Source organism: Photinus pyralis, unplaced genomic scaffold, assembly GCF_008802855.1.
Source record: "Photinus pyralis isolate 1611_PpyrPB1 unplaced genomic scaffold, Ppyr1.3 Ppyr1.4_LG1, whole genome shotgun sequence".
In the NCBI taxonomy this organism is placed as follows: Eukaryota; Metazoa; Arthropoda; class Insecta; order Coleoptera; family Lampyridae; genus Photinus; species Photinus pyralis.
The window spans coordinates 57,841,318-57,866,950 of NW_022170249.1; the positions used below are offsets into that span (position 1 = coordinate 57,841,318).

Genomic DNA, 25,633 nt, shown 5'->3' on the forward strand with positions numbered 1-25,633 from the left:
TCATATATAATTTTGAATTTCATTTGGACATCATTTTTGAGTTTGTCCTATCGAAAAGAGAAATTTTTGTAGTAAAGTGTTTGTCATAACTTTTGTTATAAAGATGTTTATATTTTTTTGAAATCGGCGATTTTCAGTTTCTTTTAATAACTTTTTGTGCGGTAACCAATTGCATTTTACTCATTTAACCCAATCTTTATCTTTAGTAATAGCAAAGTAACCCATGCCATCTCATTCGATATTTTTGGTGTAAGTAGCTGGTGTAATAGCATATGCATAGCATATAATAGCATATTTCCGTCCTTTAACAATTAACATGTTTCAAAAACTGAAAAGAATAAGTATTGAAGAATACGACCTAATACCTAAATAATACCAGAGACTGCCAGAGAGCATCAGGAAATAGCGGGGAATTCGAAATAATAAGTTAATCTGTTTTTTCTTTATTTGTTTTTTTGTATCTTATCGTTTCTTTTGACCTGGTTAGGAAAAAAGCAGAATTTTATGCTGACCCTCGAGAGGAAAATAAAGATTATTGTTATTTAAATGAGAGTTTGAAATATGTCTAAAATCTAAAATTAAGTAGCTGTATTTATGTTTTTAAAATCAAAGAAATATCACATACAATGCCCTCGGGAAATGGCCAAACATACTGATCTGGATCCCCAAGAACTAAATATTGTTATTTCTGCATATTGTTTAGGATTTTGAAAACTGTACGTGAATACATAACAATATCCATAGTCCACCTAAAGGTTATTTTTTATGTTACTCATTATTTGGTAGTAGTGGCATCAATAAATACTAATGGCACAAAATAAATAAATATACACGACTGTGTGTATGATCTCTCCTCGTACATCTCCGACATTTGCAACACAACAAAATCCTAATAATGATTCGAAATTAATAATTTAGGGACCTCAGTATCCTCAACCAAATTCCAAAGAAATCAATTTCACACATTCTGTTTAACACCTGAGACAAATGTTGGGCTCTATCTGGATCGCAATGGATTCAAATAAACACACTATTAATAAATTGACAAATACAAAAGAATTTATTTCGAAACTCGTATAGGCAAAAAAATTAATCAAGAAACATCTGAAATAAAGAAGGGCACAAGCCCGTTACATTTAGCCCACACACAGATGGTCGAGACAAATAAACAAAGAAAATCTTAAAATTAAAATTACCCTTAGGCCCGTTTCACAAACGACTGGTGATCAGTCATGAAACAGGGCCATTGTTTAAGTTTGCCTTTTCACGCGCCGTGCGTACCATGAGTCGACGGATCAAATACGCACTAACGCACGCGCATCAGTCGAGCCCTTGCGTGTGCGGATAATCGGGACAGATACGGACCATTGAGTTAAGCGAATACCAGCATTGCAACATTTGACAATGACTTTCATTGTCGTGTAAAAAATGACGGCACAAGATAAATATAGGTTCGATACCGAACGATTAATTAGTGCAGTAGAAGAGATAAGAATAATTTGGGATACGTGATCAGACGATCATAAAAAAATCAGGAACTAAAAAGTATTGTTTGAAACGACAAAGCATAAAGGCGCGTATACATCTGAGCATTGGGTCGAATGAGCAAGGCGAGCGCGAATGAGCATTTGGAAAGGGGGCTGAGTACACATCTGAATGGGACACGCGATCGAGACACATGAGCTTCGCTCAATGAATGCTCGTAGTGCGCGTTTCAATATGGTATGTCCTTTCCGTTCCCTGTCGATGTCCACACTGAGCACGTATGAGCGTGTTCGCCGCAAGCGCTCGCTTTGATCTACCGACAAAATTTGGAACGGGTCGAGCGTGCTCGGCGCACGTTGCTCAGTCGTCCACATTTGAATGCTCATTCGCGCTCGCCTTGCTCATTCGGACCCAATGCTCAGATGTATACGCGCCTTAAAGCGATAACAATGCGTTGCACCGCGCTCTGCATGTAGATTTTCGGGACTGATCAAACGCATGCATGTGAAAGCAAGATCTCTCGACTGATGATCAATCCGACCTATCATCAGAACTGATCATCAGTCTCCTACTTCTGCCAATTTCAATGCATCAATAAAACAAAACGCGACGCGCGTCGTCCCCACTTAAGCCAAAATTAATGCGCAAAAGAAACACCTGAATTTTCGTTATCTCTTCTAGCGGGAATAAAGAACACGTACATTAATTAAATTCGGTCCTATAACATTTCTTATCGCAGAACGACCAGATAGGACTTAAATGCCCTCAACCAGATATTTAATATTCTAACACGTAATGTTACATCTTATAATGCTTTGCGAATCTCTTGTGTTATCGCATTTCAACTATTGCGACAGTGTGTATGGCCCGTGTCTGGACTCAATAGACATAAAACGAATTCAGGGCATGCAAAATTCCTGTCTTCGCTTAATTTTTGGATTAAGGAGACGGGATCACATTAGTCACAAGTTAAAAGAATTAAAATGATTAAGTATGTCTGATCGAAGGTTGTTACATTCTGCTTGTGTATATCATCGCATAATTGCTTATCAAAAGCCATCTTACCTAATTAATAAAGTAACTCTTAGAACGGATGTCCATAGTATCATCAGATCAAAAAATATTCTAACGGTACCGATTCATAAAACTGCTCTATATCAACGTTCATTCAGTTATAACATATGCAAAATTTATAATTCCCTCAGCCCGGCTTTAAAATCTTGTGACACACCGTCATTTAAGAGGCTCTTTTACAAGTCTTTACTGCAGAATCAATAAATTAATGACGTTTTCTGTTCTTTTACTTGTTTCTCCAATATGTCTTAGCTGCCATAAATGATTTAACAATTTATTTTAAAAGGGTTAAGTGGGAGAGCAGATGGTATGGATGCCGTACTAATCTGAACTTCGCCCTTTTGGGTTGTCACATAAATTATTTTTTAGTTACTATCATAAACTTCTAAACGGCAACTCAATAAACGACTATTATTATTATTATTATTATGGTCGGTGTTTCTTGTGAGAACTCAGGTCTAGCCTGGTTAACTAATCGCACGGATTAAATCAAGTAACGATTAGTGTCTGTGTCTGTGTCTGGTGAAGTTATGTAGGGTTCTAAAGAAAAATAAAAAATAAAATAAATATTCACACACTCACATTGGAAATCTAGAGATAGTATGTAATTCATACTTACCAACATAGCTATTAATGGCCCCACTAGTCAACGCTATCAGGAAAGAAGAAAACAAAACAAAATATCATTATAATAATTCCTGTAATTTTATTAAATAGAGTTTATTGTGTAAGTGTTTCTTTGGCTTTGCGTTTGGGTTGAATACGAGTGGGCTGTGATAACGTGGTGTGTTTCTGTGAAGAAGGAGTTTTGTGTTTTTTAACTGTGCTAGGACGTGTAACTTTATTCGGTGGACCTGTCTTTGTGGTACATGTTGTTATTATTATTGTCGGTGTTTCTTGTGAGAACTCAGGTCTAGCCTGGTGATATTATTATTATTATTATTATTATTATTATTATTTTTTTATTTATTTTTTTTTTTTTTAAATTTCTCACTTTTGTGGAGTTACATCAATGGACGGGTGCGAACACCAAGTACCACTGATACCTATTGTTATTTTTATTGCCAGTGTAGAAAAGATCGCACTATATTACATGTTTTGAGGATAACTGATTTTTGTGCTAGTGTGTGTGTGCGTAGTGGTAGTTGTAGTGTTTGTAGGTTTGGTGTAAATGTGATGTGTGTGAGACCTGTAACAGATAGTATAAAGGGAAGTATTAAAACTTTATCTTGTTTCCATATTCTTTGGACTTCTTGCGCGAGGGGTGTATATTTTTCAATTTTTTCTTGGTGTTTTTTGTGAATGTTGTCGTCGTTTGGTATGCTGATGTCGATTAGGTATGTTGTTTTGTTATGCTTGTCTGTGTATGTGATGTCTGGGCGGTTGTGTGTAATTGTTTTGTCAGTGTGTCGATCCCAATATATTTTTATGTCTTGGTTTTCTATGACTGTTGTTGGTGTGTATGTGTAGTAGGGTTGTGTGTCAGTATTGGTGTTGTGTTTCTGTATTAGTGCCTGGTGTATTATGCCTGCTACAAGATTGTGTCTGTTTGTATACTCCTTTCCTGCTAGTATTTTACAACCACTGGTGATGTGATCTATTGTCTCTTTGGCTATGTGACATTTTCTGCAGTTGTCGTTTTCCATGTCTTCTTTTAGAATATATTTCCTGTAGTTTCGCGTTGCTATAACTTGGTCTTGAATTGCGATTAGAAAACCTTCTGTTTCTGGTTGTATGATCCCGTCTTGTAGCCATTTGTAACTTTGTAGCGTATTGATGTGTTCGTCTTGTACTATGTGTGGGTGTCTACCGTGCAGTTGTTTGTGCAACCATTGTTCCTTTTTGTCTTGTGTTGTTTGATAGTGTGGATGAATGATGTTTGTGTCGTGAAGGTTGAGGGGTGTGTAGCCTTTGTCTGCTCGTATAATTGCTGCATGAATGGGGTGATCTTGATTGTGAAAGTATTGTCTTAAGTGTTGTATTTGTGTTGAGTGTAGTTCGGCTATGTCTATTAAACCTCTTCCTCCTTCTCGTCTGCTAATGGTGATGCGTTCCTTTGCCGAGTTAGGGTGTAGTTTTCTATGTTTAGTGAGTTGTGCTCGTGTTAAGATGTTTATGTTTTCCAGGTCTGTATCTGTCCATTTTACAATTCCAAACGAGTACGTAAGAATAGGGATGGCGTATGTGTTTATAGCTTTGAACAGGTTTTTTGAATTAAGCCCCGTTTTTAGGATTTGGTTGAGTCTTTTCCTGTATTCATCTTTTAGTTGTTGTTTGATTAATGTGTGTTTAATGGTCGTGCTTTGATTTATGCCTAAATATTTGTATGTTTCATTTATCTGCATGTTTGTTAGTATTTCGTAGTAGTATCTTGTACTGGTTTTTAACTTTTTATGAAATTGTTTTTCACTTTTGTTGAACATATTGTTGTCTGCTTTTATCTGGTTAGATTCTTTGTATCGAGTTAGACGTGAGGAATACACTGCTAGTTTCTGTTTGAGTGTGTCGTTTATTTCATAAATGTTCTCTGATGTTCCTTTCTTGATTTTTTCTATATGTTTTGTAATTTTCTTTGATCTGTTTCCTTTTTCATACTGAGTTATTCTTCCAATGTCTTTTCTTAATTTGTTTATTTTAGTCTCTATTCTCTGTTGCCATTTTGGTTTCTTTTGTTTGTTATTAGTTAGATTTACAGTTTGTTTCGTAAATTGCCCATTGCAGGCTAGTACCGTTTTTGCAGCTGCGTAGGTTACTAAATGTAGTTCTTCAAGTTTGCTGTTTTCTGTTACGTATTGCGGTATGACGTTATTGTTCATTACGTTTATCAGCTGCTTGCTTTCTCTTTTGAATATTAGTTTTGGCAGTGTTTCTCGTTTCGTGGGATCCGTTCCTCTCCATAATGTTATGTTTGTTTCCATTTCAGTTGTTAGAAGGTCTGCGTACTGTGCCTGTGATGTGGTGGGATTGTGTGTTTTTTGTGTTGGTGAGCTAATGTGTGTTTCATGTGTGAGGGTATTTTCTTGTAGTGTTACTGTGATAGTGTCTTCTTGGAGGTCTATGCTTGTATCAGTTTGTGTTACATGTTGTGGTGCTGGTTGGGCGTGTATTTCTTGAGCTATTTCTTCTTTGATTAGTTGTATTTCGTGAGGAGTAATTCTGTTGTTTTGTACTATGGCTCGTTTTTGGTCTATGACTCGTTGTTGGGTGACTGATTGTGCTAGGTGTGGGTATTCTGCGATGAAGAGGGTGTGCATTTCTTGTTTGTATCCGGTAAGTTTTGTTTCAAGTTTGGTAGCTTTGTAGTAACAACGCATAACAGTTTTGTTCATGTTTATATCCCATGTCATGCGTTGTCGGGGTTTCCCGGCCTTAGTGGTTGCAGGTTGACCTGGCAAAACACGTTCAGCTGGGTTAAAGTTCGAAGCAGGGTCGTTGTCCGTATGGTCGAGTATCCTGTTCCCGCGTCGTCCTCGACCTTGGCGACGCTCGTCCGAGGCTTCTGTTCGTGTATTTGGAACCGCCTTTCACCTATGTGGGTGGTTGGCCCAGCACAGGGTTAGCTAAGGGTACGCGTGCTCGCTACGCACGTAAGGTAAAAGGTTACCTTCCCTTGCGGGGTTATTATTATTATTATTATTATTATTATTATTATTATTATTTAAATAAACAAACTTACAAAAAAGATCAAATTTAAACAAAAAATTAAGTAATTGAAAATATAGCTAAAATGTAGAAATAGACACCAAAATAACAAATTCCCATCAATTCCGTGCTTGTTTGTGATAAAATCCTCCAGAATTAAACGAACTTAAAACATTCACACATTCAGCATGGCCCTTCCTTATCTTCCGCATTATTCCAAACTAAAGAACGTAAATCTGACGTTGCTTTCAACAACAATATATTTCAAAGATTTTTTTATGACACAGGGTGCTTTTCATTAAATGCTAATTAAATATTAATAATGATAAATTGTTATTACGCTATCTAGACCCATAGAGATGCACCCAGTGATTTTAAAATAGGATTTAGGAGTATTAATTGCACCTTAATAGGAAAAATATTCACCTCGATTCACCTGTAACAGTCATCCTATCAAAAGACGTTTTGTGAACACGGTAGGTACAATAGCGATGACCCCAAGCAACGCCTTTTTTATCACAAACACAACCCGTTTACAAAACAGACAAATAAAAAAAATAAAAAAATTCAATGGATCTCAAGAAAAAAATAAGTACTCACAGATCAAATTAACTGGTCCGGACAATGTGAATAGGGTCCAAAACAAAACAAACACTATACATAGAGCTGACAGCTTTTAACTCACTTTTACTTAACACATAACATGGGAAATCCAATGACTTGTCGTATGAGGCTCACCAATAATTATGATTGCTAATCGATTAAATTAAATAAATAAATTATTTTTAATTAACAACACTTCAAAACGTAATCGGCAAAAACATGCTCGTAAAAATTTAGCGCACCGCTTCCTTTAATTGACCTGCAAACAGCATTACGGGGATACCTCCGTCTTAGGTTAATCCTCGTTTATTTCTTCTTCTTCTTCGTACTTAAAGGTCAGGTCACCTCCACTTATCCGTTCAATCACGTTCCCCTGCCATTTTCGAAACACCACTTCGTTATCTCGTACATGGCGTTGTTAGTAAATAAAGCCAATTAATTTGTCCGATAACGCCTTTACAAAACATATGGCAGATAAGACTTTTATCTTACGTGGAAGTTACGATTAATTGCGTTCTAAAATTTATGATACCCATTAAGTACACCCAATAAACTTACCTGGCTTAAACAATTACTTAATTTTCAATTAAAAACATATCTAACATTACAATCAATTGCAATTCTGTGCCTTTTTGAACAATATTCCCCCAGGTCCTATTAAATATATTGAAACATTTTACATTCAGGATGTCCTGACTGGTATTTCAAATGCGTAAACCGGAAATTACGTTGACAACACGTTTTTCACGGAAGCAGACTCAAAAATTGTGTTAAAAGGCTATCTTGGTCTTTAATCACTAGCTTTTTAGCGTATTTTCCTAGTGAAAAATCGCTATTGGCTGCACTTTGTCGTCCGTCCGTCCGTCACACGTACTCCTTCTACACCACTGAATCGATTTGGGCGATATGGGGCATGCGCATACCGATATTTTTTGGTTTTGCGCATGCGTAGTGTCAAACAATTTTTTTTTATTTATGAAGATATTTTAATGAAATTATATATGTAAATGCCATCTTTCTTGTTTATGAAAGCAGTTAAATGAAATATCATATGTAGACACTTCGAATGAAAGTAAAACTAATACCCTTTTCAAAATGTGTATGTATTTATATACGCTCCACTATTGTTCATTAAACTGTATAGCCTTCGACGATAGGCGGCTCATTTGAAAGAGAATGGGGTAAGTATCTCGTACCCACCGGTATTTTTTTCTGGTGCTAGCATTAGTATTATTAGGAGGAAAATACGCTCTCGTCATTTATGTTTGCATAATGACTTTTTAAACTTGTTTGCTTTAACTGTACCCTAGAGTGAACGATCATTTTGAGCAATAAAGTCAGTAATGGTTTTTTTATTACCTCGATGTATCCCATGTAACAACTCAACAAACTTTTCTCACATGGTCAGTTTCAAGAACTCCTCATTACTTGGACCCTAAGGAACCAATCGTGTGTGTCTTTATCGTCCAGATCTTTTTTGCAGTTCTCGGACATTTTTTTGCTTTGGAAAACGCCAAAGAAGCCAATGACTAATTTTGACGTAAGTTACAATCACTTCAGATGGATTCTAACCGATGTTGTCGAATTTCATGTTGGTGTTGACGTGCAGCTTCCATACGAACCCGGAACCTTGCACGTATTCGCAAGTTCGTTCTAATCAGAATTATCGATAACGTGGACTGCATGAATGACAACTGGCTTTCGGCTGACATAGTGGACATTACCACTTTTTAATCCGGTCCATAAAGTACTTTGATATACATAACAAATTCAATTTCCGAATTTGATGCTTAATATTGCAACTTACAGGTGATTTTACGATATTTCTGACAGTTAGGGGTACCGGTGAATTCGTATGGGACTTGTACTTGTTAACTTACAAGCAAGATTTACGTATCGTATATATTAATTTAATTTGCCTAATAACGGGAGATCAAAAATGAGTTGCTGTCGTGTCGCCTTTGGAAGTTCAAGTTAAGTACGATTTCCCATGTAAACAAAAATTCCAAAGGTGACTCGACAGCAACTCATTTTTGATCGCATAGTACCTGCTATAAAAAACTCTAATTGTGATTAATGTCTCCGTCGACAGCTGTGTACAGAATAAATGTGATAAAGGGAAAATCTATCGCGTATATTTACGTTGAAGGGCTAGTGGGAGACAATCAAAAAGGACATAGATAAGTCTTGATTAATTGTCCTTATTCACAATGTCTGCGACATTTGAACGTAGATGATCCGCACCAGACTGGTTTTGGCGATTGGTGTATAGATAAAGAGCGGGCCAGGAATGTTCGATCACGATACGACCGCCAAACCGGTCGACAAGGAATACTGATAAAGGATACGAGGAGAGCCCGTCGATTCTACCATCTAAAGATTTATTACCCCGGCCATCAAAGAGGGAGTACGATTCAACAACCAACAGTGCTGAAAGCGAATCTTACTATGTTTGTATCATTAAACTACAAAGTAAATTTTTTTTCTCTTGCAATCCACTATACACAACTATATGGATGGGGTACCAGCATTCAAAACCTGTTGTGTAAATTATTACCCATTCGAAATCTGTTAGAGTAACTTTACTAAGGATGGTGAAGCTCCTTCCTATTATTTTACGGCGTTGACAAAGACGCCATTTGCGGTGAGTATCTCGTAAAATAAGTCGTTGGCTTTTGTTCAGCGACACCGAAGGGGCAAAGAGACGGTGGTCTCATCACGGGGGAGTACTCAAACACCCCTAATTATTACTGTGTCGCTAAAACTTTTATGCAGACGTAAACGTAAAATTGCCGCCCTCAACCTTAACCCTGTTGACATTTCATTGATTTTTACGGATAGAAAAAGTGCCTTCTCTCGCTAAAAATCTTGTCATTACTACTAACCCGATATCATTGCAGTCCTTAACCCTTCCAAAAATAGTTCCATTTACGGATACAAGAGTTGATCTTTCGAACGGTACATAAATACAACAATTCGATTATAAATAAACCGTCTACCCTAATCTGATTTCATTCCCTTTCAGTTTGCGTGTGAGTCATTAACCCCCTCTATGTACAACCCTCCCTTACTATGCATACAAACATTACATTGAAAGCCATTAGAACACCCGCAAAATTGCGTACTGAAATTAACCCGGTGATAGGACACTGTGGGGTTAACGAAAAGGACGAAGGTGAAGTTGCATTCTTTGTTACAGGTGACGCGAGTAACGCAAGCGTGGGTAGCGGAGAGGGTACCGGCGAGGAAGACGACGACACCAATGGCAAAAAGAATCAAAAGAAACGGGGGATATTTCCAAAAGTAGCAACCAACATATTAAGAGCGTGGCTTTTTCAACACTTAACGGTAGGTGACACAACACTTATTTATTTATTTGACTTTCTCACAATTTGGCATCCAATCAATTTTTTGTCGCGCAATAAACTTATAATCTTAATTTCATATGGTAGACAAGATATTTAAAAGATTGCTACTGCCAAATTGATCTTTTGGGATACATGTGGAAACATTGCCTAAAATTAGACTTGCAGGCTTGTTTCGGTTGCTGAAACTGCTCGCTACTGAAGAAGGTCTGCTCTTGTAATGCCACCATTTTGCACTCTTTGGTAACTTTTCTCCTTTTTAATCTTAAATGAAAGTCAGTTTGGGGGTGCAATCATTCGTTACTCAGCTATTACACTAATACCTACGAGTAAAAATTAAGAGAAGAGCATGTAATGGTTGTGGGAACTAGCATAGCACGCGCCGGAAGTCGCCATCATATTACCTCCTTTGCCCTGGTCAGTTATCTTGATTTGACTTTTGATAAAACAGAAGACGCGATGTCAGTTTTGTATTATTTCACCACTACCCATGGTAACGCGGTTCCCCGCACTCTTATTACCTCCTTTGTACCCATTTCCGTCGCGTGCTCTTTTAATGTTAGTTTCTTTCCACTTTTTACTACTATACATTGTTAAAATTGACAATATTTGTGATAACTGAAAAAGATGAACTGTACAGGTAAAAATCAAAAATGAAAGGTCAACTGAAAGTAAAGGTCAAGGATCATTTGCCCCCCCCCCCCCACCACTCCTTGTTTGAAAACATTAAGACTCGATTAATGTCGTATTCGTAATAAAATCGAACGTGTTTCTGTCTCGTGTTCTGTTTTTTATGTACTTTTTTTTCGGTAGGTACATGGCCGTCTCTAAATTCATTATAGGATAAATTGAACTCATTTCAGATTTCATGCGCCAAGCCAAAAAGGAAGCAAAGAGGTTTCGGTAAAATGTGTCAATTTAGCCTTTGTCTTTTGATTGCTATTCTTATAAAAATCTTTAAGCAATCTTTGTTAGTTACATTACAAACCTTATTCTAAATAACATTGATCCTCTACGACATTGCTGAGCAAATTTATCACAATTAATTTTACCCACGGCTAGCTCTCTAACAACATTTCAATACCCTTTACCTTGCGGAAGTTTGTCCTTTTATCTCCTATTTAAATCCGAAAATCGTTTGACTGCAGACGAATAAATACGAATTTCAGAATAGATAATTGAATATATTGACAAACTAAAGTCGATCCAATTCCATTCTCCTTTACATTTTTTTTTCTGATTTACAATATTGATTTGTTTTCTATAGATACAGAATCTCGTGGCTACGTTTCGTCCCAATTTCCTTATCTAATTATTTTATGCACAATAACCTCTTGGGAATTTTTTACACAAAGTTTGAAATCATATGAAAAAATAAACATATTCCTTTGTATTGATCCAATTATAATGATTAAATATATACAAATCTGTTTCGTTCAATGAACTTCCACAGATCGGTTCCGTTAAGGATATTATGATTACCTACGTTAAATAAACATACACGGCAAATTCTTAAAGATAACCGACTAATAAGGTGAAATTCAACAAAATTTAAAGTAACTTGGAGATATCGCCGAAATCGGTGTTTTTCTGTAGGGGACAAATGGTACGCCCCTCCCTTGAAAGGGCTTCCTCCAAGAAAAATTGAAAACTGGAGCGCTTTTGGGGTGATACAGTTGAACCTTTGAGGCCGACTCTGGTACAAAACTGCCTTTCGTAGTATGGAAATTTGTGGATAATGACTGTTTACTTATCGCGACCGCATTCAAACCCAGCTTCGCTGCCACAATATCTTTAGAAAACAATTGACGAAAGTCGCGCAATTTTACACTGAACTCGTTAATTATTTCGCTACGTATTTGAGTTTTTTGCGTAAGTAAAATTACACTTTAAATGCGATTTAAGCGGTACCAACGCAAAAACCGAGTTATCGCGGTCATCCCATACGTTCTAAATACACTCGTTTTATCACTGAACCTAACTCGCACTCACCTTTCGTTGGAAGCGTAAATTTCCTATACTTAAATGATATTCGAAAAAATTGCAACTTGCTCTCTCCCATTACAGTACCCCCTTTTGGTTTTTAAAGCGAGGAAACACGGAAGCTCTTTTTCCAAACTATATGGTCTAACCTAAAAATCTCAAACTTAACCTAAAAAATCCTAAATATAACCTCTTCCTAAAACTAATAATGTAAAAAAAACTTAACCCCTAACTTCTTTAGATTGGTCTCCTACCCCCTCCAAACTAGCTATACTGACTTGTCAACTTCACTATTCCTTTTTCTTCATCTTCTTCAGTTGTTTTATCTGTTCAATTAATATACTTAAATTTTCTTCTTTATTGTAACTTTTTGTAATTAATTTTTTTATTTGTAGTACATCTTCTTCTTGTTCTTTTGTATTCTAGCTTTTTGAAAATAATTTTTTATTAAGTCGATTGAATTCGTTTGCTCCTGAGTTGTTCGCATCTTGCAAGGGACTAGTAGAGTTCCTGGTCTACGCCTTGGTAGTTTTCCGGATGTGGAGAACCATATCCTTTTCCTACTCTGGTCGTAATTCCCTCTTTCTCTCTAATTGTTGTAATTTAACTCTCACGAAATTCATTTGTCTTCTCCTGCCAGTTCTTCCATTATTGTCTCTCCTATTTTGTGACCTTTCCCAGTTGCATTGGTTCTCGACCTGTCTTCTGTATTTGCCTACTTAATTCGCTCTGTGTTGGCCAGTTGTGTTATTGTATACTCCAATACTAAAAACTAATCCTACTCCGAATTACGTTTTCCTGCAGTTTTCCTAATTCGTAAGGTAAATACCGGAGAACAACTTAAGACCGCATTATGCGGGTCACTCTGTAATTGGGCGAAATATTGAGGGTCCAGAACAAAAGAGGGCAATACATAAATAAAAAACGTGGGAAAAACGTTTGTGCAGATATTTGCTCCCCATAGTAACTTAGAGAGTTTATAATGACACCAATTGAAAGACGATTTTTTTTTCATCGAAATAAATTAAAAATAAAATTCAAATAATGATAAATACAATTGAAAATGAACTAATTCGCATATCATTAGATGAGAACAAAAATCTTCTTTCGATTGGTGTCATTATAAACCCTCTAAGTTAACATGACGAGCAACTATTTGCAAAAAAAGTTTTTCTCATGTTAATTTATTTATTTTATTTATTTATTTATTTATTGTCCCTCTTGTTCTAGGACCTCAACAGGCTTACGCCCAATTATAGATTGCCTATGTTCGGTTTTGAAATATTCACCCATGTCACTAAGAATATTTTCCGCATTTTCTTTTGACCACGTTTATACAAAACGTACCCGAAAGCTCTATCTTTATTACTTCCCGAGAGACACACGCCTGCTATTTTTATTTCGCCATCCGGTATAGTACCTCGCGCCGCATTTCTATAACACTTGGAACAAATTTACTAAAGGAACATCTTACATCTAATTCTACACTAGTAACAAAGTAAACCTAAACATTGAGTAAGAACTTAAACGTAATTTTAATCGGTATGTATGTACCTACTTTATAATTTTGGTTTTCGTATTTTTAAGATTTTTTCTCTTTTCTGTTCATGATGAAATATACGCTCATTTTGAGCATATTAAATTTAAAGAAATGAATAAATCATACCATATCTGTAAAAATTCACGTTGTCATATATCAAATCGACATTTAAATATTAAATGATTGAACTTTGTGAGACACAAATCATAACAAAATAACTGAACTCGATCTTGCCTTTCAGTACAAATGCAAAATATTCGCATAAAAATCTTAAAATGTTATAGAAATTCAGCACAGTATGGCAAATTAAATTAATAATAAGAATACCTAGTGAACGTAAATTGTAATTAGTAAGTGCAATTATGTTAAATATTTGTATGTGACGGTACTTGGAATCATGAAGTGTTTCGCGAATGTGAATTAAATACGCAGTGTGGAATATCCAAGAAATAAGAGAAAATATGAAATGTATCTATTTTTTACAATAAATTAAAATAAAAATTTAAAATGTGAGAAAATACGGAATATGAAATTTATTATAAGAGTGAAATGGAATACGGCATAGATTATTTTTCACACATATTTTAGCATATTAATCGTAATTATGAAGCAAGATTGAAAGTGGTCAAATCTTGCTTTTATCTAGGCTACTACTGAATACCATATTTATTTTTGCAATTTTTTGGATGCCAATAAGTGAAGTCTCGCTCAAATTTGGACGTCATCACGACCACGTTAGCGCATTCTTATTTTCGAACAGAAATTCATCAAAAATGTTACCTAATGGAAGGAATTGCTCTAAAGTCCATATATCTCATAAAATCGAAACTTTCAAATAATCTATACTTATAGGGTTGAAGCCATCATCAACCGGTTGCTAATAAAATAAAAATTTACGGGGCTCGGTTGCACGTCAGTGGCCTATTTTTGAATTTTCTTCGATGCGCTAACTCTCTGAAATCATTCACATTATTGTCCATGTACGAACGGATTAAGATGAAAGAAATCAAAAAGTCATAAAAAGAGTTCGCTTTAATTAATTACTGATTAAATAGGTAATGTTTTACTTAGTGATTAAAGTTGTTGAAAATGGGTCACAAATTGTGCATTTACTACCGATAAGACTTGTTAAGATAATTTAGGAACCATTTCCGAAACGAGGCACGTTAAGATAAAGATCTCAATCTCGTAAAATAGTTGGAATGTGACCGTGGTCTTTGAGAGATTTGCATAGCACATCTTAGAAACCTTAGGAATTGCCGGCTTTTATTCCCAACACGGGCATTTAAGTAGGCAATATCCATACCGTTGAGCCCTATCGGCCTAACTTTTCCTTGGCGTTTGTTTACATGTCGTTCTCGAAGTGATTCGCCAATAGCGGGACTCAGGAGATCAATGCCTAACGATAGTTACGTGTTTATAATGTTGTTTAGAGACGGTGGCGCTAGCGACAACGACTTTATTAATTCTGCATGGCATGGTCCGTCGCGGTTTTGCATGCGAGTTATGAAGCCTGCAGGAAATTACGCCGTCTGGGTTCGACCCTCACGTAGCGTTCGGGATTACGGCCAGGCCGACCCCAAAAGGCCATTCCATCTCTGAAAACGACATTTAATAGTGCTTGCCGCTTTATCTGGCGGTATGCATGCAAACATCCCCCGCTCCGAGGGATACGTAGATGAAGTCATTCATCATGCTCGCATGCTCTCATTTGGATAGTTGCTGCCGTACGTAATTTGTAAAAAAGAAATTTGTTCCAAAACGGACCTTTATTCGTTTAGATCATTTTAACTTATATAGGTATCGGTCCTTGCATATGGTGTGGGTGACGGGTTTCGTGATATAAGACGGCTCGAGTGGCTCCCGAAGGAAATCCCACCGAACGAACCGGGACCTGTCTACCTGTCAGCTAGAATTAAAGGATGGGAGTCCGCAATTGGACCTCCAGCCTGGGAACCATAGATAACGGGAAGTCGAGTTCCCAAGAGATGCTAACGTCTTGACCGCGGTTCAATATTTAATGCGGCCTGTAAAGAGAAAACCGCCACTGTAAACGCTAAAGACCACTCGGCGACGCATGAATATTTGAGCGATGCATCATCCCCGCGTACCGAGTATCGTTCCACGTTGATCCCGGCTTACTTGCACGACTCATTAACCCCTCCGTGCTAATCCCACTATCGGATATTGCGAGGGACCACGCGCGATCGATGTGCTTCACCCCATAGTTCTACATTACCAACGGTTGTCCACCACCGACGCCATCTGCGTTCGCCAATGTCCGCCAACACTGCTAATGTCTCCTGATTAATTCATACTTGTACAGTGCGGATTAAAAACGAAATAACAAAAATTGCGCGAGCGCCACGAGAATTAATGAAAAACGACAACTGAGGCAGTACGAAATATTGATAGAAAAATTTATTGCGCGTTGTTTCCTACAGGCGCATTGTAGAAACCAGAAAGAAATTTTTATTCATTATATACATCAGAGAAATCAGATTAACGTCTCTGCATAATGTCATATAATATGCTAATTACACTAGAAGGCGCTTTACTTCCTTTTTACAATGGCCTCTTAAGTATCCGCACCTCCCCTCTTATCCTTCAGCATAATTTTGAAAACGGATTTCCACCCTCATCCTGTAGAACTTTTTATAAGCTCGCAAATATTAATTAAAACGCGTAGACGGCAAGCGACATCTCGAGCTGAAGTAGTAATTACATTCACGTGACCGTGTAAGGTAAGTCGTTGAAATTTCATTAGCATTCTACGACGACAATAAATTTCAAAGGCATTCCCGAAAGTTTCAGTTTCAATTTGATCAAAATGGGAAAAAATTACAAAAGTTGCGCGTGTTCCGATCTATATTCGTTTATTATATACTACCCTCGCGACACCCCCGTCGCCCTGTCTGTTTCTCAAAGCCGATATTTGTAAGGACGCGGAACCCTTGATTTTTACGGTTATTTCGATATGTCGGGAACGAAACGAAAAAATAGTCTTTCCGGCTACGAGCTTCCATTTCCGACTCGGGTGCATCTTTGGCTATATTTCCGGTGCGGTTATCCTAGTTTATCCGCGAGGGAGCTCCCGCCGTCGACATGTGTCCTGCTTACCCGCCGATAGGAAATCCACGTAGGATTTTCATCCCCATTCACTTGGTCCAGTTCTGCAATACGTTCTGATCATAAAAGTCGGGGTTAAATTTGAAATATTTTGCAAGGTGTGCTCTTGATCTTGCCTATTATGAATTACGAGCCCACCAGACGCAATCGAAATTATCGCGTTCAATAAGTGCCCGCCGTTCTTGCATACATCGAGGTTATGTTAGGTCAGGAAAGGTTGACCGTGATAACGTCAACGATGACAGAGTACCTTCGTTATCACCCTGTACAGGCCAGCAGAGAAACAAAATGATTTAACTTTCCCCTTTGCCTTAAAGCGTTACAACCGTAAACACAAAGCGACCGAATTCTTTTATGCGTTACCAAAGTAACTTAATTGTAATCACAAAGCACGAAAATGAGTTCGCGTCGGTGTCTACCCTTAGTTACGGAAATGGATAATTGAAGGATGTTATTTCAGCTACATTAAGAACCGGACCAATGGACGAAGTCGAACACTATAACCCATTATTTTAGTCTGCGACTTCAGGCAAGTCAACCGTTTTAACAACCAATAGCCATCGTGGGAAATGTTGAATATTCAAGTTACGAAAAAAAAGGCGAACTAAACTGTTATGGATAACCTCGCGTTCATCGCTTGATATCAGCGGTGCAACGCGTTGCTCCCAACAATTTATAATAGCGGCAGCTCCAGCATTTTCATGTCTCGCGCGTTCCGGCAATGTTTATTCTTTATTCCCTTTCGTCTTTGCTTTGTTTTGTTTCCGCCATTGCTCTGTCACTGTTGCCGGATGAAACACCCAGCGCCGCCCCCCGCTGTGATCTGCATGTCATGTCATGCAACTTCCTTCCGGGGAAAGGAATTACTAAGATTTGCTAAGCCTCCACCCTAGTTTAGATTACCTTTGTCCTTAAAAACTAACAAATGTGGCATTTACATTAAATTATGTAAAGTACGTACACGTTTTGTTTCGTTTTTACTTCAAAAAGTACATTTTGCAGAGCGGACTATTAATACGGCTTAGTTATACAGTTCAAGAAAAAGTTTTAGCAATATCCCTGATTATTATATCTAAGTTGTTCATGTGCTTACATAAGCTTTACGACTTATGCAATAAACAGTAAGGACGTCGTGGTGATTTGTTTGTTTTTGAGGCACAATAATTTTGGGGTCGGTAATTACACGTAATTTTTACAGTGCGGGTCTATATTGTTTTGCGGTTATTTTATTACTCTCTGCACTTTTAATGTTTATTAAATTGACAAATGACCTCGATTTAGTTCTATTTTTAAAAAAAATGCGACTAGCGACTCGAGAACATTTCATATACCTACTTGTTTATTTTCCAAATGACCGTAAATAATAAATAAATATGATAAATTTCGCACTTCAAATTAACAGGAAAGTGGTAGTTGGGGCTATTAAGGAAATTCATTAAAATTGACTTTGTTTTGATACGTGTCATTAATACTTGAATTTTAAACGTTTTGTTAGGGTCAACTGTATAACGCCAACTTTTTTTGTTTACAATTTGGGGACCTGGACAATAAAATAACTACCGCTTTCAATCCTAACTGAACTATTACCATTACACTCTTTGAGCTAATATCTTGCCCTAAACTGATCAAAGTAAGTATACTATTTTTCATTTACCTAACACACACTTAGTTCTGATTGTTATCGTTACTACAATTGACTTTGTTAAATATATGATCCTTTTATTTCAATGCACATTGGAAGACTGCACATGACGAAAGTAATTTGGGAGTGATCTTCACGCCCCGAATTGTGTACTATACATATTGAAACTGCACTTGTTCTCGTAGAGAAATCCTAATCTTCTATACTGCACATGTTGGAATACTGTATTGCGTTCAGACAAAGTAGAGGTGGATCGGGGTTCTTAACACAAACAAAACTAAGCAAAAAAGGAACTGTGGTAATAGTAAACCGGATAGGCGCCACTTAGTCTTCAGTAAATTTCAAAAAAGAGGAAGAGGAGAGAATACTTACCACAGGGGGAAACAACGCAGAGAGATCCTTGTTCTGGCTTGAAAAGATAAAGGAATAAAATACTTGATAAGGATAGAACATAAACAATAATTAACGTCACAATTGATGGTGATTTAATAAATGATCTCATAAATATTACAAATAAGTCATTGTAATATATAGACCTGCTATGTCAATATTTAAATATAAATTAGAAAGGGGATCAACAGGTAGGCGGAGGAAATATTAATATCAAAATAAGCTTCCGCAGAAAACATTAGAGCTATAATCGTGAATATCAAGCAAAAGTAATAATTAAAATTCGATTGTATCGAAAACCGGTATGTAAACAAACGTTAAATCAAGGAGTCGTCGAAAATACGAAAACTTACTTTTGAATTCTGGTCGTGGCAGCCGTCTGAATTCAGAAGGACGCGTTCTGCAAATCTGTAACAGACAATAATACAAACCAACAAGTAAAAGGGATAGTGAATCGCGCTGCACATGAAATATTGCAAAATAGCAATACTAACGTCTGACACGGAGGCAATCGGATATTAAAACTGTAATTAAAACTCAATACGAATCAATAATTTGAATGACTTTACACTAGAAAAAGCCAAAGATCAACCACGGGTTATCCTTACACTTCGGGTATAACAGTATAAACGTGACGTTAAATTAAAAAAATAATTGACGTTGCACAAATAACTAAATTTCTAATGATCTAATCTAATCAATTTAAACACAAATAAGATCATATAAACCTGAACGTAACCAAAAAATTGTAGATATCGACTTCGGATCAAGCCTCGGTAAACTCAGAAGTAATTCACACTTAATCTGAAGGATACAATGGAATCGAACTAACAGAGTAAATCTTGGGTAACGACAAAAACATAGTACGTAGTATCAGGTATAACGGAGCGATTTACAACAGTATCAATCTCCAAGGTTTCGTAAACACTTTCGAGTACAATTCAGGAACAATATTGGGATTTCCCAAGGACAAATCTCAAAGTAGGTATTAATGTTGACAGAATGAAGTAGATTCACATGGTTCATGTAGAAACTCATCCACGTACTGCGTGGGTAGTAGTAATATTCAGGTAGATCAACGTAAAAAGGTATTGCAAAAGAAATAGCGTAGTAGAAACAATAAGAAAACTGGCAGGGAAGTTAAATTTGAGGGTTGAGTGAAGGTAAAGCCGTAACAAAATATAGGTAATCATGCAACATACTGCGTATAGTTTAAATGCAAAATACAGATCCGATTCAATGGAGCCACCACAGACTTCAAAGAGAGAAAGAGAAACCACTCCAAAGATAAATATGGTACAGTAAAAACAATAATCCCCTTATCAGGTAGACAAGTAATCAGGACGTACCAAAAGAAAACATTTGCAATTAATTAATGCGACAGCAGAACCAATACTGAGGGGGGAAAGAAGTATATAACTGCGCGATCAAGAAGCGATAGCCAAAAATATCACGGAAAACTTCTGCACGACCTCGGACGGCGACACACAGAACTAAAGTACTAAGAAATCTATAGTAAGAGTAAGTACAGGTATAATTTACATCTAAAATTAGTGGATTGCGAACGAAATACCTAGGTGGCGTAAGAATTAAATAAGAGCACAGTTCAAATAGTTACTTAACCGGGATTTCAAACGGGAATATCAAGCGGTACGAAAAGAACGTTAGAACTGAAAAGTAGATGGGTAACCCTGATCATTTAAACCTAAACTAAATCTTAATTAGTATTTACACAAAATTTACATTGGTAAATTTTAAAAAATAAAAAAAACGAATCATATGCCTTTGACACAATGAAGTCTGTTCACCAAGCGAGATAACTGTGACTAATATCAAGCTGTATCAAGAGAACACAGTAAATGAAAAGAAAACAAAAATATGCCGTAGCAAAAAGCTGCAATTACCATAGACCTAAAGGCGGCAAAAAAACCCGTAAGTATACACTATGACTAAAATAACGATCCGAAACCATAAAAAATACGACGATTGTCAAATAAGGGAAAAGTTGCACAAAAAAAATCACTTTCTCATTGGCACTTATTTGAGATCTAGAAGATAGCGTTGGGACATTTTTCATTTCGAAGAAATCATCATCAGTTGTTTTTTGATAGGGTCCGTAAAAAAAAGTACACCCTGTATTGAGTACCATTTTTTATTACGAATACAACGATATACGGCACAAAAAAAACAAAAGTTGGAAACTGTTAGTTTCAATAGGATGGCGCACAATGCCCTAACAACGAAAATTCTGGAAAATGATCAAACGACACTCGATTATTAACGAGCTCCTAGCGAGTTCATAATTTTGCGATGTCTGTCCGTTAGCACGATATCTCCAAAACGAATGGATCGATTATTATGAAATTTTGCCGGTGGATACTTTGTCAAATTTGTAGATCGTAGCTCGTGAATTTGCAATGTAGGCCAAAAAAATACGGAAGGCCCTTTTGACACCTCCGTCATTTATTATGAATCGAATTGAATGAAATAAAAAATGTGCTTAATCTTTAGCCATATAATGCGCAATGCCAAACTATAGCGATACCCATTGTTGAATTACTATTAAATATTAGAGGGGCTGTTGGTGAAATGCTTGGCTGCATATTCTTGACGGTGAAAAACCGGACAAAAGTTTTCTTTAACACGCTGGCTGCATTACTTTAATTATTCCCTACTGCACTTTTAACAATTGGAATGAAGTTCTATCTATGCATTTTATCTGTTGTTTATCATTTTAAATTAAACATGAATGAGAATGTGGAACAAAAAATTAGCACTTATCGGATCCCCTTAGGAAATATGGAAAATTATAGCCAATAGAATTTTTTGTTTCGTGGAACGTTGTTTTAGTTTGTCTCATTCTAGCTAGGGGTTTACTTTATAGTCAGGAAATTCTTGTATAATTCACTAATGATTAAGTAAAGGCTTATTTATTTGAAAATCGACACTGGCGACGTGGATATAACAGCCACTTACTGTAATAACTGATATCCGTGAGTAAAATGGCGCATTAAAGATAAATTGGCGATTGCAGTTTCTTTAGTAATACCAACATAAATATGACGGAACTTAACCTGTTTTGTGTATTCGTGTATGTATAATAAAGAAAAAGAAGGCGATGTCGAGGAATAATTTTTGTTGGAAATAGCATTTTGTTTCACAAGATTTTGATTACTTTTGTAATTGAGTCTGAAAAGTATTTTAAGTTTAAAAAGTTTTTAATATAAATCAGAACGGTAATGGTCGGGCAACATCGATTTCTCTTTAATTACAGACAACTTAAAAGTTAGATAACTGTATTTCTTATATGTGTACGTATACAGTATAATAGAAATGGTCGTTGTTTACTTTTTATTTGCGCGTGCAAAAGGAAACGTTCTTAAGATGTAGATATCTTTTATGGGAAAAAGGACAAACACCGATTTGTAGTGACATTTTTGGATTAAAAGCATTTTTGAACGTCGTGTTTGTGGGTGTGGAAAGTAGTGTATGGGATTGCAGCATTAGTGATCGAAACTTTATTTATACTCCATTCTATTCGTTGTATATTCAGATGTGATTGCTGTTATAAATTTGGAACGGCTGACGGAGGTGATATGTGCCCCCCAGAGTATATTGAAATCAGGATCCGCTCCTTTACATTTGTAGGTGAATCTCGATTTTCTGCGCCGCGTACCCTCTTCAATTTTCTACTCGTTTCACATATCGGATATAGATACGCAAATAATAGTAAACTTGGAGTATGAAACCATCGCGCGGAAGCAGTTTCGGATTCCCAACATAATAATAAAAATCACTATGCATGTTACTCCCTTAGGGGTGACTTACGCATTTTGGCGGTGAAGCGACGTCGGAGCGGTATAAGGGTTATGCAGCCCTGGAGAGGTGGTCGAGATGGGGTTATCGGTCTCCGCGGGGCCCTTCCAAGGTGTGATGGGGAATGAATGGATCGCGTTTGCTGTTTTTCATGGCATTACTGCCGCGGATTCGGGTTGCCGGCTAATGGCGGATGCAGCTGTATCTCTGGGGATCTCGCGCGCTTCGATGCACATCGCTGTGACAACCAAGTTTAGTCTTCACCGCTGCTGCCACGGTTTCCGTCTTGCAGAAGGTCCCCCAAATTACTAACGTAATATTAGATATATTTTCTGCCACTCCGCTAAAGCATCACCTGAGCGCACCCCAATTTTCTTGATGTACGACTATTAATAAATGTAACCTACTTTAATAAAAATTTTAAAAAAGTATTTGTGGCGCAATCTCAGACATTGACGTCATTATAAATTTGAACTTGACGCTTTATGTTAAAGTGGGCCTCTAGAACACGTCTGATATTAAACGGTTGTAAAACATACGAAATTTAAAATATTGGTTCGTTGACGACCGACCCCAACACCGCACACAACGCGATATGAGTGACATGTGTGAAATTGGTTACATGCATTACTAGTTATGGTCCCTGCAACCATCGCTCAAATTGTATTGTTGCAATCACTCCGAAATGATGGGAATGATCTCCTGTATGGATATGAAAGATAGGTTCGATGTGATGTGAATGTACATTTCATTGTATAATTTAAGTTCATCTCACGCTACAGATGCTAATTTTTATACATCTATGAATGTTCAATCACACTCTTAAAAAGGTAGCGTCACAAAACGATTGGTAATTTTATACTACAATCACGTCGAATTCTCAACCTATACTTATTCAAATTTTGCTAATTAAATTGTTTGCCTTTGTATCTTTTTACTGCTATTAAACTCTTTGAAAGTAATAATTGAACTAAACTTCTAAGTATAGAGTACTAATAAATACCAATTAAAAAAATGTCTTTCCATACACTAAGGTCTTTCTTCCTACATCCCTTCATCTTCAACTGTGCGATGGACTAGTGGATCGCAATAGATATTTAGTCGGTTAAACGTCACCCCAGATAAGATCGATAGACAACCTGCGCTTAACAGATCCTTTGAACGAGATAATGACAACTGTCTGCACATCAAATGGCGGCGATTTTCGGTCCGTGCGTAGGCAGTTTGCCTTGGCTATCTGATAAGATGAACGGGGCGGGGCGTCTCTGAATTACTTTACCAGAAACCGGATACCACCAAAGAAAAATTTCGAGTAAACGGTATTAAGTAAAACAAACGAAACGAAACCGTAATATGATCAACCAAAAATATACTTAACAATGGAAAGAGGAGATTAAATAAAATGAAAATATGGTATATTTGCTTAAATTATTATTAAGTTAGTAATTTAAAGAAAATTAGTTAATCTGCTTGATTTGGGACTGATGCTCGTGCACCGTGCTCAGATTCCACAAATTCTTCATAATCTCCTTTATTGACGCGCCACTATCCCAAGTAGGGGGCGAAATGTGCAATCTCTCCGAACTCAGTTTCCAACGATATCGACGTCCTTGTATTACATTAGGGGCCGTTTACTCTAAATGTGACGTTTCTATTGTGATAATGGAAACCTATATTTATTTTCAATTAGCTACCTATGCATAATACGGAATGGTAGTATTCAATTAAGCTTGCGAACAATTTTCTTTTAATAGATACGAAACAGCGTCCAGGGTGTCCTGCCTTAATTTGATCCAGGAACTTGACTAAAGAGAGACACGGGGCAGGCAACATATCGTACAATCTTGCTAAAATTGCGTTTTCTTCTTCGAGAATTTGTTTTGTTATAATTAAATCCCTCAGACTAATTATGTTTATATAATGGAAGAATTCAGTTGCCGTGCAATTTCTAGTGTCATCGTTAAAATAACGATCTTTGGAAAAAGTTTATATTTGGGAATTCATTATCCAGAATCCCGCTTTAGAAACCTTCCCGAAACAGTATAATTAGTAAAATACATGCTTAGGTACGTGCAATTATTTGTGAACTGGTCTACTACAAAAATAAACCGCGTGTAAAATGGATCTATAAAAGTGGCAGAGCAGTGTGACCCTACGGGGTCATTGGATTTGACCCATTTTCAATAGGCTTGCTAGTTGCTATATGTAGCATAGTCAACTGTGAAAGACCTGAACCGAATCATTCGAAGCGTTTTCCAGTTATCGTGTTCACAAACAGACAGACGTCATCGACCTAAAAAGCCTTGCATCACTTTGCTATGCCGCTTAGTAAATATATTGTTTTAAAAAATGAACGAAATTGGCATGGCATGTAGAGGAGTTGTTGGAATAATTAATGGTCAATTTATTTTGAACCACCAATGTATTCTTTGTCTGTCTATGAACATGATAACTGCCAAACGTTTAGAGCGATTCAGTTCAAACTGCACAATTGACCTATATGCTATATGTAACCAGCCTATTGAAAATGGGCCAAATCCAATGATCCCGTAGGGTCACACCGCTTGAATACAATGATCAAATTTGCAAATATGTTGTACATACAAAAAATTACAAAAGAATAAGCTATATTGAAAAAGATGAACAGAAGCATCCATCTCGAACAACTACCATAAGAATTATAAATTGTAATAATGAGCCACCAACAATAATAACAGTATGATCTCTCGCAATGATTACTCGTAAAGTGCTGTGATATTTTTCCCATATGTATATCGATATCTTATATATTTATACGCGAGTTGTAGTGGGCTGGTGAATTGAGGCGAGTAACTATTGCTTTTAATTTGGGAAGTGATTCAGTACGGCTCGCATCCACGCACAATTTCTCATAATGTGGTCACTTGGTCAGGCTGGCAACTTGCACTGTATCTAGTATGATTATATTGATTAGTCCATATATTG

General features: G+C 36.7%; 1 protein-coding gene across 4 annotated transcripts in view; it reads left to right on the forward strand.

The window, feature by feature from the left end:
• The window catches only part of LOC116160343 (homeobox protein homothorax), a 304,208-nt gene that overhangs the window by 240,373 nt on the left and 38,202 nt on the right, over nt 1-25,633 (forward strand). For all 4 annotated transcript variants that reach the window (XM_031473530.1, XM_031473531.1, XM_031473532.1 and 1 more), the window contains exon 10: nt 10,004-10,152. In XM_031473530.1, the coding sequence (XP_031329390.1) occupies nt 10,004-10,152 (149 nt within the window). The remainder of the gene's footprint in view (nt 1-10,003; nt 10,153-25,633) is intronic.